The 14,984-nt window shown below is 48.7% G+C and overlaps 1 protein-coding gene across 5 annotated transcripts in view; it reads left to right on the forward strand.

Moving 5' to 3' along the window:
- MAST2 (microtubule associated serine/threonine kinase 2) overlaps nucleotides 1-14,984 on the forward strand; it is a 154,811-nt gene that overhangs the window by 116,103 nt on the left and 23,724 nt on the right. For all 5 annotated transcript variants that reach the window (XM_056130897.1, XM_056130899.1, XM_056130900.1 and 2 more), the window contains exons 5-6: nucleotides 8,364-8,455; nucleotides 13,002-13,077. In XM_056130897.1, the coding sequence (XP_055986872.1) occupies nucleotides 8,364-8,455; nucleotides 13,002-13,077 (168 nt within the window). The remainder of the gene's footprint in view (nucleotides 1-8,363; nucleotides 8,456-13,001; nucleotides 13,078-14,984) is intronic.

Genomic DNA, 14,984 nt, shown 5'->3' on the forward strand with positions numbered 1-14,984 from the left:
TGTTCATTCACCCTCCCCCAGAATTAACTAAACAATCTCTGGAAAGCAGGAACTCTCCACCTAAGCAGTCGCTCTCTGTTTCTCTGTTTCTCTATCTCTGTGTCTGTGTCTCTGTCTCTGTCTCCCTGCCCCCTCCTCTCCCGCCCTCTCTCTCCTTGGACCTAGGAGCTTGGATCCAGCTCCTCTTCTCCCTTCAATCCGATATTTTCTCAAAGAGTCACTCTTGACTGTCTTGATAAAAATTGAAGCTATGAATAAATCAAAGGGGGCCGAAGAGAGAGAGTACCGGGGTAACCTGGCCAAACGCAGTTCAGTTTCTGGCACCACGTATGGTCCTCTGAGTACTGGCAGATGTGATCCCTGAGCACAGGGGCGGGAGCAAGCCCTGAGCAGTGGGGATGCCTTCCAAACAAGCAAATTCAAAACAAGAGGAAGCCACTGAGAATGGTAGAAGGCTGTGGAAGCAGCAGTTCGGGTTCGTGATGAATGTGGTGGTCCCTCTCAGGCAGCGCCCTTACTCCCAAAGAAATGTGTGTTCTCTCGCTGCAGAACCTGGTCAGGGACACCTCGTTTTGGTTCTTATACAGAAATAGCACCTGGCTGTGCTTGAGCGTGTTCCAGGTGGCGTGGGTGAAACGGGGACTGAGGGGGTCCCCTGAGAAAACAGCGCTCCTGGGGGCATGCTGGCGCAAAGTGAGAAATGTCGCCCTCGGGAAAAGGCTGCTGGTACGGAGTGGCGGGAGAGTGGGCCCGAATCACCCGGTGACAGGACACCGGAAGATAATCGCCCCGTTTTACTGGCCACCTTCTTTCCCCTTAACGCAAAATGCTCGCGCGCATACACTCTCCTTGTTAAAACTCTGGGAAGGGAAGCATTTCTGCCTTTCTCCGGAACCCTGCTCCAGGGAACCTCTCCCATGGTCCTAGAGTTTCCCTGCCTTCTTTTTTGCCCTCCTTTCCCTCCTCTTAAAATCTTCTCTGAATTTGGCCTTTTTCTCTCCAGTCCCTTGCCCTCAGTTTTGACGCTTGAGGACGAGAACCCGAGAGCTGGCATGGACTGTAACGTGTGGGCTGGTAACGTCAGCTGCGAGCACCAAGGTGGCACGGGCGCTACTGCCCATTGCCCCACGGGCAGCTGTCTAATCCACTTGTCCTGCCCGGTGGGGGAACTGGTCCCTACTACCTGAGTTCTCTGGGGGGCCATGGGTTCGGGTTGGAACGAGGAATATTAGTTTATTATTTCCCCCAAAATTTCCTATTTCCCTAACCCCAACCGTATCCCCTTGGTCCTCTATCTGCCTATAACAGTCTTAAGTGGTTCCAGATTTTTCTTCTTTTTAATTATGATTATTATTTATTATACTTACTGGGAAAGTAGGGGGCTGGAGAGATAATCCAGTAGGTCGGGCATTTGCCTTGCACGTGGTTGGCCCAAGTTTGGTCCCCAGTACCCGCTGTCATCTCCTGAACCCTCCAGGAGTGATCCCTGAGGAATAAGCCCTGAGCACTGCTGGGTGTGCCCTGAACCCAAAAGACAAAACAGCAACAACAACAACGAGAACCCCAAAACGCTGAATGGGTATTGGCTTGGTGCTCGCCAGCTTCTGAGTGCTCAGATTCTTTACACTGACTGAACTTCTGCCGAAGATGAATGGCCTGAGGGCCGCAGGCCCCTGTCAGTCCTAACGCCTTCCTGCTGGGATTTAGCCGTCCTTTGGTTATTTTTGACTTGTTGGTGTTGGGGGTGGGGGATGCGACTCCACCAGCAAAGGATTAGAGGTCCTTGGGTGACTTCTGTGAAGTGAGGCTGAGACACGGAGAGAAAGGGAGGGGGACGGGAGGGAGAGGTGGCAGCCTCGAGAAAGGAATCTCCCACTTCCCTCTCTGCCCACCTCAGCCACCCGAGGAAGTGGCCGAAGCATTAAGTGCTGCTGAAGGGGAAGCAGGCAGGAAGCTAGGGGGGCTCTTGAGCAATGAGGTCTTGGGGCTTAATAAAACCAAACTGGGATTTGAAGAAGTGACTCTGTCACTAGCCCTGAAGCATCGAAAAGCACGAGTGCTGGACCCACTTTGAGGACACAGAACTGAGGCCTGGTCAGAGTTGGCATCAGAGTTGGCTTAGGAGAAGCCTCGGTCCCCACGGTACAGGACAGACTTCAGCGGAGACAGGAAGGTGGACCACCAGAAAGTTCGCCATAGCAACAGACTCTTACCGAGTTAGAGAGCCCCACAGGGGTGTAAGTTGGGAGAAAAACCTGTAAAACCAACCCTGCAGGTGTAGAGATAGTGGAGCAGACAGAGCATTTGCCTTGCCTGTGGCCAACCCAGGTTCGATCCCCAGCATCCCATATGGTCCCCTGAGCACCTTGAGAAATGTAGGAGTCACCTCCTAAGCATCACCAGGTGTTACTCCAAAACAAAAATTTAAAAGAAAAACCCAACTCTGCGAAGGGAAGTGCACACCTCCCCTTTGTGCGGGTGGCCTGCATCTCCCCCTGAGGTGTGTGCTCTAAGCTCAGCCTCTGCGAAGCCCAGATTCTCTCTTGAATGAAACCCCCGCTCTGCGCCGTGCCTCCACCGCCCAGTCTCTAAGACAGCTTCACTCTTCATCTCCTTCCCCAAAATTCTTCCCTGTAACAGACCTGAAGGTCCTGGGGAAGATCTAGGCCTGACTTCCCTTTCCTGTGAAGACCAGTTCCTCGCCGCAGCCTGAGCCCATGGCTCCTTGAACGGTGGGGTGGCAGAAGTGACCTCCCACCCAGGCAGATTAAGCGGCTGCAGGTGCGGCTTGATGGTTGCCTCCTGGGGCTAGTGAGTTGTGAGGTCTGTGTTGTGCTGTGTGGGACTCAGCGCAGACCTTCCTCAGTCCTGCATTATCCAGGTGCTTCCTGGGTGACTGAGGTAGGGAGGGAAGCGGCAGACTCCAGGCTGCTGTTCCTCCCTTCTCCCCACTTCACCTAAGTCACATGCAACAAGCGCTGCTCTGCAGAGACCCTTGCATGGTACAGACTCATGCCTGCCCAGCCCCTCAGGCCACCTGAAGTCCACCTGTTGTCCCGTAGCTTCTCAGGATTTGTTCCTCAAGGGATGTGTTCGTGTGTTCTCCATGCCTTTGGACTACGTCAGGGCTGGGCAATTTCTCATTGGTTTATTTCCCAAAAGCGCATCACCAGGCCCCCACCCACTGCTTCCAACACTAGTTACTGGAGAGAGCACCACCCAACAGTGGTTCAATTCCCAGCACCCCACATGGTTTCCTGAGCACTGCCAGGAGGGATCCTTGAGCACAGAGGATTACATAAGAGGTACATGTGTACCTCTCAGGGCTTACTCTTGGCTCTGTGCTTTGGGATCGTTCCTGGCAGGTCTGGGGGGCCATCTGCAGTGCCTGAGAGGGAACTGGGGGTCTCTCAGAAACTCTGAAGTGTGCCCGCATTTCAGAAGTGTCCCAGAGATTGCACTTGGCTCGTACCTGAGATGACCATGTTTAGAAAAAGAGCTCCGGGGCTAGCGCGATAGCACAGCGGGTAGGGCGTTTGCCTTGCACGCGGCTGACCCGGGTTCAATTCCCAGCACCCCATATGGCCCCCTGAGTGCATGAGCCAGGAGTAACCCCTGTGTATTGCCAGGTGTGACCCAAAAAGCAAAAAGAAAAAGAAAATGAGCTCTGGGTCCTGCAGGGCTGAGATGGTGCTGGAAGCAGCTGGCTTCACCGCAGTTACCACAGCTTGCAGCTGGCATCGGTCCAACCAGGGGCTTCCAACTTAGCTTCCATCCGTTGAGAACCAGGTTTCAAGGTCCAGAACTTTCGTTTTCCTGTAGCACTGTAGCACTGTCCTCCCGTTGTTCATCGATTTGCTCGAGCGGGCACCAGTAACGTCTCACAACAAATTGTGAGACTTGTTGTTACTGGTTTTGGCATATCGAATACGTCACGGGGAGCTTGCCAGGCTTTGCTGTGCAGGCGAGATACTCTCGGTAGTTTGCCGGGCTCTCCGAGAGGGGAGGAGGAATCGAACCCGGGTCGACTGCGTGCAGGGCAAACACCCTACTCACTGTGCTATCGCTCCTAAGATGAAAGAACTCAGATCTGCCCTGTATCTTCTTGAGAAACGGCCAGAACCGATTGGAAGGAACTTTGGGCTTCAGCTGAGTCACGGCGTCTGTCCTGGGCGTCTGACCGTTTCCCCCCTCTGGCAGCTGTTGCTGGTTTGCCAAGTAAGATTATGTGTACCTTCAGGAAAAAAGGCATGTGGCCAGGAAATTTTGTGTTTGGATTTTATTTTAAATTTTAAATAAGAACGCAGCAAGTGAAACTAATCATTTGTACCTGCAAATTCGGTCTATCATCATTTCCATATGAAAGATGTTTAGATACAGTCATTTCACGAACCTTTCAAATGCCAGATGTATAAGCACCATATTTAATGTAATTTAATCTTTGGGTTTTGTTCTGAGGCCACACCTGACGCTGCTTAGGACTTGTGTAATCCTGTCTCTGTGCTCAAGGATCCCTCCTGGCAGTGCTCAGGAAACCATGTGGGGCGCTGGGAATTGAACCAGGATCAACGGAAACCTTAGCCCTTGTACTCTCTCTCTGGCCTGTCCCCTCTTTTATTTAAATCTTTGTGATAAATCATACTCATGAATTCATTTAGCAAGTCTCTCATGAAATCTCCGACTACGTGCCGGACATTGAGGAACACACCAGTTAAAAAGCACGCAGAAGCTCCCACCGTCGTAGCACTTAGATTCTAATGGAAACAGAGTAAATTCAGCAAATGTGCAAAATCTAGTAAAATAGATAGTGGCAAACGCTGTTGAGAAAACTGCTTGAGGAAAGAGGGTTAGAGAGTTTGGGAGGAGTAGGAATTTCAAATAGAATTAACAGGGACATTCTATTGAGATGATGTGCTTGGGCAAATATCCCTGAAGGAGACAAGGGAACAAGGTAGGAGGCTATCTGGGAAAAACACCAGCAAAGGAAATATGTGCAAAGGTCCTGAGGCAGTGATGTGCTTGGGTATTTTCTAAGAAAAGTGAGGGAGCCAGTATAGACGGTTAAAATTAGTTTGTGGCTTTCACCCCCTGAAATAGGGGGGATTTTAAGTAGCAGAGTAACTTTGCTATTATAATAACATAACGTCACAGCGGTGTTAGGCTTGATTACAGCCATGGCTTGTGAGACAGGGGCCTTAGCCCTGTGCTGTTGCTCTGGCCCCAAATTTCTAATAACCTACCTTCTACATGAAGGACTTCTTTAACATTTATTGTAGCGTAGGTTTACTGGTAATGAACTCATTCCTGGTAGTGAATTACTTTAGCTTGTTTTTTTTTTTTGCTTTTTGCTTTTTTTGGGTCACACCTGGCGATGCTCAGGGGTTATTCCTGGCTCATGCACTCAGGAATCACTCCTGGCGGTGCTCGGGGGGACCATATGGGATGCTGGGAATCGAACCTGGGTCGGCCATGTTGTCTGCGTGCAAGGCAAACGCCCTCCCCGCTGTGCTGTCGCTCCAGCCCCTACTTTAGCATTTTTGAGATCTAGAAAATTTTTAGCTACTTTTTTGAAATATAGGTTTGCTTGGTATTAAATACCAAGTACAATATAAGCTTTTTTTCCCTTTTTGGGTCATACCCAGCAATGCAGAGGGGTTACTCCTGGCTCGTGCACTCAGAAATTACTCCTGGTAGTGCTTGGGAGACCATATGGGAATCAAACCCAGGTCGGGCGCATGCAAGGCAAACGCCCTACCTGCTGTGCTGTCGCTCCAGCCCCGGGGCCTCTAAATTGCATTTCAATCTGCTTAATGTTACTGGAAAACTCACAGTGGCTTTTTCTATTACATTTTTTTTTCTGGGTCCAGAAGGGTTAAGGTACTGACCTGGCCCCTGTCCAGTCCCAGATACCACATATGGTACTGCAAGCACAGCCTGGAATATTGACCCTTTGTACCAAGCCAGTCTCAGTTATGCTGGGTGCTGGGGAAAAAAAAAGTGTTCAGAGGATGGAATTGACTGGCTGGTGGCACATGGGAAGTTTTTAGAGAGAGAGAGTCACTCTGTCTCTTGTTTTAGACGTTAATCTGCGTGTGTACAGTTATCACAGCTTGGTAAAATGTGTAAGATCTGTATGTTTCACCGTCACTGTCACTGTCACTGTCCTCCCGTTGTTCATCAGTTTGCTCGAGCGGGCCTAGTAACGTCTCCATTGTGACAATTGTTACTGTGTTTGGCATATCCAATACATCACGGGGAGCTTGCCAGGCTCTGCCGTGCGGACGAGATCCTCTCGGTAGCTTGCCGGGCTCTCCGAGAGGGGCGGAGGAATCGAACTCGGGTCGGCCATGTGGGCAGCATGCAAGGCAAACGCCCTCCCCGCTCTGCTATCGCTCCAGCCCCTATGTTTTATTAAGTATAAATTACATTTTTTGACAAGGAGTTACAACTGTCAAATGGTCTAAGAGAGGTTGCAGAAGATTCTCAAGGAGGTCTATGAAATTGGTTTTGTTGCTGTTTTGAGGTGGAAGAAATATCAGTATACTTTAATTATGATAAGAATGAACTGTGGAAAATAGGAATTCCTTGCTCTGAGAAGAGGGGAGGGTCGTGCAGGTATAGACGTCGTGAGTGGGCAGTTATGGGAACTGATTCTGATAGAGAGGCCTTCCTTCTGTGATTAGATTGGAAAGTAGCATTTGTAAACACAGATTTAGGTGAGCTTGTTGAATTTTGGCCGAGTTTTTTTCACCAACACTTCGGGGGCTAGAGAGAGAGTGCTGGAAGTGAAGGACATTGTATGTGGCTGTCTCTGGTTCAGTCCCCAGCGCCATGTGTGGGGCCCCAGAAGAGCCCGAGTACCGCTGAATAGAGCCCACAAACCCTGTCCCCTCAAAAAAGGCCAGAGGAAAGAAAACGGAAAACACTTCAGATAGTCACAGGTAGTGGAAAACTCACTTTAGATAATGAGGCCAGGCCTGCTCTGAAATTTATGGTAAAATGAGAATAGTATTTAATGCTTGATTAAACATTTAAAAGTGAATTTGATAAAGGTAAGAACACTAATTTTTATGACTTAATAATGGGGTGGGGTAGGGCAATAGTACAAAAAGCGGGCAAGGTGTTTGCCTTGCACGCAGCCAACACATGTTTGATCACTGGCATCCCCTACGGTCCCCAACCACCACCGGGAGTGATGGCCGAGTGTAGAACCAGGAGTAACTCCTGAGCACTGCAGGTGTGACCCCAAAACAAAATAAAAAAATATGTGGTTTTATTTGTGAATCAAATTGGTAATGATCACTTCTTTTTTTTTTTTTTTTTGAAGTGTGCGAGAGGACTGGGTTTGGGCCACACCCAGCTGTGCTGGGGAAGGGGTTGGTGGGGGGTGCTATTTCTGGCTCTGCTTGGGAGTCATCCCAGGCAGTGTCTGGGGGACCATTGCGTAGTGCCAGCAGCAGAAAACAGGGTCGGCAACATGCACGGTAAGCACTTTTCCTCTCTGCTACCTACCTCTCCTGCCCATATACCGGTCACTTTCCGTTAGATGCTTTTAAGACGCAGTCGTTAATCTCCTTGTTTATTTGGGAAGCAAAACATTGGAACGTGCAGTGGCCGTGACAACGGAGACAAAAGTCAAGACAGTTACAAAAGTTATTCTCGGGAGAACAAGGGGGAAGGCCCTGCCACAGAGGCAGGGTGGGATGGGGGGATCGGGGGTGGAAGGGATACTGGGATCCGTGGTGGTGGGAAATGGGCTCTGGTGGAGGGATGGGCACTTGATCATTGTATAATCGAAACCCAAGCACAAAACTGTGTAAGTCTGCAACTGTACCTCATGGTGTCTCACTAATAAAAAATTAAAAAAAAAAATTAAAGCAATATTATCTCGTAAAAAAAAAAGTTATTCTCGGGGGGAACACAATGAATTCTGAAGTCTAATTTCTGCAGACAGGAATTTCTGAACTGATTCGACTTAAAGATGTGTCTTTCAGGGCCCAAGGTGGCTCCAGCCCCATGCTTTGTGTGTGGAAGACCCTGGTTCGACCTCTAGCACTATTCAATGTGGCCCACAAAACACCAACAAAAATCAAGCGGGGGGGGGCTGGAGCGATAGCACAGCGGGTAGGGCGTTTGCCTTGCATGCGGTCGACCTGGGTTCGATTCCCAGCTTCCCATATGGTTCCCTGAGCACCGCCAGGAGTAACCCCTGCGCATCGCCGGGTGTGACCCAAAAAAAGCAAAAAAAACAAAAATCAAGCGGGGCACTCTTCAGCCCACGGGATGGGTTCTTCTGGAGCCGTCACGTTCTTTACACTCCGATTGTGGCTCTGTTGTAACCGGCTTCTGTGTTTTTATTGTAGTTGCCGGACAAGCAACCGCAAGAGCCTAATTGTGACCTCTAGCACGTCACCTACCCTACCACGGCCGCACTCACCACTCCATGGCCACACAGGTGAGTCCCTGAAGACCCAAGAACGAAGAGGGAAGAGGAGACCGGTGACAGTTACCTAACTCATGTTCTTCTGTGTGCTGTCCGCCACTGCTCTGCCACTTGACTTGCCTCACTGAAGCGTATCACGATTTTGCCTTCACTAGAAGGACGGATTTGGTCTGCTTTGGGTGCTTGTTTCTTTCCCTTGCCCCAACTTTCTTTTTGATGGTGAATATATTTTGGGGCGAGATACGTATATTGGGTTCATGGCTCTCATACAGCTGTATCGCGAGTGTGTTGCTGCCCTAGTGATGTTGGTTAATGGGCCGTGGACCCCATGAATATTTTTGCTACCACATCCAAGGTCAGGGCAGAATTTGAGTTAGCCATATATTTTGGTCTCTTGGACATACTTTCTGTTTTTTTTTTCCCCATTGGGGCAGTCACTCAGGGGTTACTCCTGGCTCTCCACTCAAGAATCACTCCTGGAGAGCTCCAGTGACCACATGGGGTTCTGGGGATCAAACCTGGGTGAACCACGTGCAAGGCAAGCTCCGGACCTGCTATACTGTCTCTTCAGCCCCTATTTATACTTTCTTGCAATCCAGGGAGCCAGGCAGGGAGACTTACTTTGCTGAAAGGACTGCTACCCGATACACTTTTCCTTACAACTCCGTTTGATTCGTAATGGAAGTTCCAGCCCAGCTCATAGAAATGGAGCTGACTTGGAAATCTGTGATGCCAAGACCGCTCGGAGCTTGCCGCCTGGGCTTGATATGCCAGGGGCTTGCCTGACTTATAATTAGGTACAACTGAAGTATCAAAGCATTGAAGTAGGTAACTGGGTTCAGCACCAGACCTGATAAGAGTAGTCCACTTGGATTTGTCTTGCTCAGATTTTACTGTTCTTGGAGGGAGAAAGTGAGGCACGTTGTGTATTGATTGAGGGTCCAGAGAACCTGGTCATTCTGAAACGGATGCCTGTCCTTGGGAAAAGGAACTCGCTTGACTGGGTTTGTAGCCTAGAGCCCAGCTCTTCTGTCTGCTCGGGGCCCTTTCTCGGGGCCAGTAAGTCAGACACCAACTGTCACCACACTAGGCCATCAAGAGCACAATGGCGCCCAGAAAACTTGGAGATGTACTTGGCCTATGTACTTGGCCTTGAAAGCACACTTTCTTGTGTTTAGCTATTTCCCCCCATAAAATTGACTGAGTTTCCTTTGGCTCATATATATAGTACATTTTGTCCTGGAATTTTGTCAAAAAACAGCATATACCTGACCTTTTGGACTTACGAAAATAAATGGAACATGTCTAGACTTCGTACATAATTTCACAACTGTAATATGAGTATGAGAACAGTAATTACTGCTGTGGCCGCCCCTCTCTCGAGATAATTATCTCTCTATTTAGATTCCTGGCTGTTAGATTTTAAGACTAAATCTTCCCTACTCAAGTGACTGATTGAGAACATTATCTGGCCTCTTCAGCCTGCCTGGATTTGTAGATTCTGGCTTTGAGTCAATGTATGTAACATGCTTAATTCTCCGTAACTGTTGGCTGTCAGCATCATTTCTTCCAAATCACTCCAGAACTTCTAGAATGCCCACGAGACGACAGAATTTACTTCAAAACCCACTTCATACCTATAGACTCTGTGTCTGTATAAAAAAAAAAATACTGAAAAAAACAACACTGATTGTTCCATGTAGATCAAATTTAACATCAGATGATATTCTCAAATCTTAGACATCCGAAGTTTGTGTTCACAGAATATTCTAAGAACCTTTAACTTAATTTGGTTTTGTTTCTGTTTTGTTTTTTCTTTTTTGGGGGGGGTGCAAATCCAGCAGTGCTTAAGGGCTATTCCTGGCTTTACACTCAAGAATTACTCCTGGTGGTGTTCGAGCAACCACATGGGATGCTGGTGATTGAACTTGCCACGTGGAAGGCAAATGCACTACCCACTGTGCTCTCACAACTCCATTGCTGGGGGGTTTTAATGGAGTAGAATTGAATCCATACCTCAAGTTGGAAGGAACTAGGATTTGAAAGTTTGAGTCATTGTGTCCTTAAACATTGAATCTTTTCACTTTGCTGCCTTGGTCCTAGTGGGAAAGCTTTGTGTCTGTCACCATTGAGTATGATGTCAACTGTAGGCTTTTATAGATTTTTTTTTATGTTGACAAACTTCTCTTGTTCTTAATTTGCTGAGACGTTTTGTTGTTATTGTTTTAATCATGAATGGGTTTGGATTTTGTTTAAAAAAAAAATTGGGCACTGCGGGACCTGGAGCAATAGCACAGTGGGTAGGGCGTTTGCCTTGCACTTGGCAGTTCGATTCCCAGCATCCCATATGGTCCTCTGAGCACCGCCAGGGGTAATTCCTGAGCGCAGAGCCAGGAGGAACCCCTGTTTATCGCCAGGTGTGACTCAGAAAGCAAAAAAAAAACAAAAATTGGGGGGCACTGTACCTGGAACGATAGCACAACGGTAGGGCGTTCGCCTTGCACGTGGCCAACTTGGCCAACCGGAGTTCGATTCCTCCGCCCCTCTTGGAGAGCCCGGCAAGCTACCAAGAGTATCTTGCTCGCACAGCAAAGCCTGGCAAGCTCCCCGTTGACGTATTCGATATGCCAAACACAGTAACAAGTCTCACAACGGAGACGTTACTGGGCCCGCTCGAGCAAATCGATGAACAAGGGAGGACAGTGGACAGTGCCTGGAGCTATAGCACAGCAGGTAGGACGTTTGCCTTGCATGCAGCCGACCGGGGTTCGATTCCCAACATCTCATATGGTCCCCCACACACCGCCAGGGGTCATTCCTGAGTGCATGAGCCAGTAGTAACCCCTGTGCATCGCCAGGTGTGACCCAAAAAGGAAAAAAAAAATTGGGGGGGCACCTGTTGATGTGATCATTTGAATTTGCTTGCGTGGCAAAAAATATGAAAAAGTACATATGAAGGAGTGCATTGATTTTTCAACGGTGACCAGTCTTTTGTATACCAGGGATAAATTTCTATTTGGTCATACTGTATAACTAACGTGTTGTTGGATTTGACTTGATAACATTTTGTTGAGGAATTTCATTGGTTTGGTTGGAGGGGTCCTTCCCAGTGGTGCTGAAGGCCACCAGGATACCCAGTGGTGCGCAGGAGGCTGGGTAGTGCTAGGGATCAAATCCAGGCCCCTGTGTGCGCCAGTTATGCACTCAGTCCATTCCTCTAGTCCCTGGCCACATACTGAGAATCTGGTAGGGCATGGAGGTGTTGGTTACACTTGCAGTGCTCAATGGCTGTTCCTGGCTCTTTGCTCAAAAGTGACCCCTCGTGGTGGTCAGGGGACCACATGTGACACTGGGGATTGAACCAGAGTTGGCCACATGCAAGGCAAGCCCCTTCACCTCTGGGAGAAGGCTTTTTTTTTAAAAAAAAAAAAGGCTACCACCATTCTTTGTATTGAGTCTAAGTGTTGCAAACTCAAATATGCTAGTCAGTGAGGCAATATAATATATTTTATAAAATAATTGTTTCTCTTAACTATTTGTATCAAACCCAGCTACAATTTAAACTGCACATTAAAAATATACTCATTTCAAATATAAAAATTAGTATCCCCTTACTATGGTAAACTCAAAACCTATCTTAAAATATATTTAGGGGTAGAATTGGGTGACACCCCCATCAAAAGAAGTGTGAGCTGCTAGTTAGCATATTATAGGAACATGTGAAAACGAATAAAGAGATGAAGGTAATTCCTACACTTGGAGTGGGTTGGGCATCTTTGTGGATTTGAGGGTCTTGGGTTTGTACTTCTGCGTGTGGCAGGGAGACTCCAAGCGGCAGTGGAGGCCCAGAGGCCACTCGGAGCAATCAGTGGCTAACAGAGGCCCTGGTGGTTCTGCAGGAGGCGGGGATTGGGGTGGGAGTCAGGGAGCAGGTAGTTAGGCATCAGGCCAGGGTTGGGTCCATCAAGGCATGTATTTGGCACAGACCCCTGTCCTATCTCCCCCGCTCCTGTGTAAGGACTATTTTAAGGACAGCTGCTACTCTCGGTCCCCACCCATGCGCTAACATTTCCTTTAGTCACATGTATTTGTGGATTGCCCCTTGGGTGGCATGTGCAGACAGACACACATTTGAGACCTTACAACCAGGCGTACTGTCCATCGGGAAATGTTTGAGCATTTGCAGCGCCATCTGCACAAAAGGAACTCTTCGGGCCTGTCTGAAGGTGGGTGAACTCGACTAGGCAGATCAGAGCCTGGAGTTGTCTGGGAAGGCAGCGAGTTGGGAGTGGCTGACTCCGGAACGCGTGTTGTTAGAGGCAGCTTGGAATCCACTCTGGCCAATGGTTTTCAGCTAGCAGGACCAGCGCCAGGTAGCAGGTGTAAACCACTGCCTGCTGAACTTTCGAGAAGAGACACTGACTCATTAAACCGATGAAAAAGCAAAAAAGATAACCATTGTGCCAGTGGCCGAAGAGTGGGAAGAATTTCTCCCTCGCGGTCTCCACCCTCTGTGAAGCAAGCCTCACGGGGTGGCTCTTTTCCTTCCCTCCCACAGGTAACAGTCCTTTGGACAGCCCCCGGAATTTCTCTCCAAATGCACCTGCTCACTTTTCCTTTGTTCCTGCCCGTAGGTAAGTCGATCGAAATCTTGCTCGATGACAGATACACGTGGCACTTGCATGAATGCCAGTAAAATACCGGCTTCCCCCTGTTGGAGGCGCTGCTCTTCTGTTGTGTTACCTTGGGCCCTGGCATCCAAATTCCTTCCTGCTTCCCTGGCCCGCATCACGATTACCTTCAGCTGTTTATTTTCTAAACACCCCAGGGATTTGCATGTGAATGTTTGAGTGGTATGCATAGAGGTACTACAAGTAGATTTATTTTTATTTTAGGTAAAAATCCCTGATTTCTTATTTCTTTAATTTTAATTTGTTGAGGCCACATGTCTGGCCACACTGCCAGGTGTCACACCACCACCACTGCCAAAGCGCGCGGGCACACACACACACACACACACACAGGCATGCACACACGCTTACTCGAGTTCATTTCTCAGGGTTCACTCCTGGCAGTGCTGTCGGGACCCTCTACTGCGCTGGGCATTGAACCTGGGTCTGCTGCTTGCCAGACTGCTCCTTATCACTGTGCTATCCTCCGGCCTCTTTGTGTTCTCTAATATATCTTACATTTTAGTTTCTTTTTTCTTCATTAGAGTGAGTCTCTGACATTCAGAAAAACCGTAGCTCCGGATTTAGAACTTTTAAAGAGAATGTCTTGAGGGTTTTTATTATTATTTTATTATTACATCTTATTATCTCATTCCTACTTTGGACAAACTGGCAGGCTACCGAATGTAGCCTGCCCACACGGCAGAGTCTGGCAAACTCCCCGTGGCGTACCCAATATGCCAAATACCAATAACAATGGTGGGTCTCATTCTCCTAAAGAGCCTTGAATATAATCTCAGGGCTAGGATGAAGGAGACGTTACTGGGACCTGCTCGAGGCAATCGACGAATGACAGGATGATTTGTGATTAGTGATTTGTCTTGAGGGTATAGTGAACGGGAGGCGGGTGGGGGACGTGAGCTAGAGTTGGTAGCACCACAGGGAAGGCACTTGCCTTGCATGCGACTGACCCGGGCTTGATCCGGGCACCCCATATGTTCCTGCAGTCTCCTCCAGGAGTGATTCCTGAGCACAGAGCCAGGAGTAAGTCCTGAACACTGCCGGGTGTAGCCTCCCCCCCCCCCCCCCCACACACACACTGTAGCACTGTCCTCCCGTTATCCATCGATTTGCTCAAGCAGGCCCAGTAGTGTCTCCGTTGTGAGACTTGTTGTTACTGTGTCTGGCATATCGAATACGTCACAGGGAGCTTGCCAGGCTTTGCCATGTGGGCGAGATACTCTCGGTAGCTTGCCGGGCTCTCCAAGAGGGGCAGAGGAATCGAACTCAGGTTGGCCGGGTCGGCCTTGTGCAAGGCAAACACCCTACCACTGTGCTGCCCCCCCCTGCACCTCCCCCCCCCAAAAAAAGAGTACACCAGAAACAGCATTAACTCTGTGTTGAATGACAAATTAAAGACGTTTACCTCATCCTTTTCCAGAATTCTGTGTAGCTGAAGTGAGAGACAGACTGGACAAAGTCTGATGGTAGCCTTTGGATGACTCATCCTGAGTCCAAACAAACATCACAGATGCCTCTTACGTATACATGACTCTAATTACTTAACCAGGCAGTGATACTTAGGTATAGAAACATGCTGGAGTGGCGCCGGAGACATTGCTCAAAGGGTCGAGCGCATCCTTTGCACAAGGACGGCCTAGGTTCCATCCCAGGTACCATGTGTTCCCTGAGCACTATCTGGGTGTGACCCAAAAAGGGAGGTAGGAAGAGAGATGTATTTGAGTGATTTAAATAATTCTTGTCTTTCATTTTCCCGTTTTTAAGAACTCCTCAGAGAAGCCTTCTTAACTCATCAGATCAAAAAGAGTCTCTCAATCTCCAGCAAATCGTTGCGTTTTGTTTTCACACTA

Source organism: Sorex fumeus, unplaced genomic scaffold (assembly GCF_029834395.1).
Source record: "Sorex fumeus unplaced genomic scaffold, SorFum_2.1 ptg000082l, whole genome shotgun sequence".
NCBI classification, from domain to species: Eukaryota; Metazoa; Chordata; class Mammalia; order Eulipotyphla; family Soricidae; genus Sorex; species Sorex fumeus.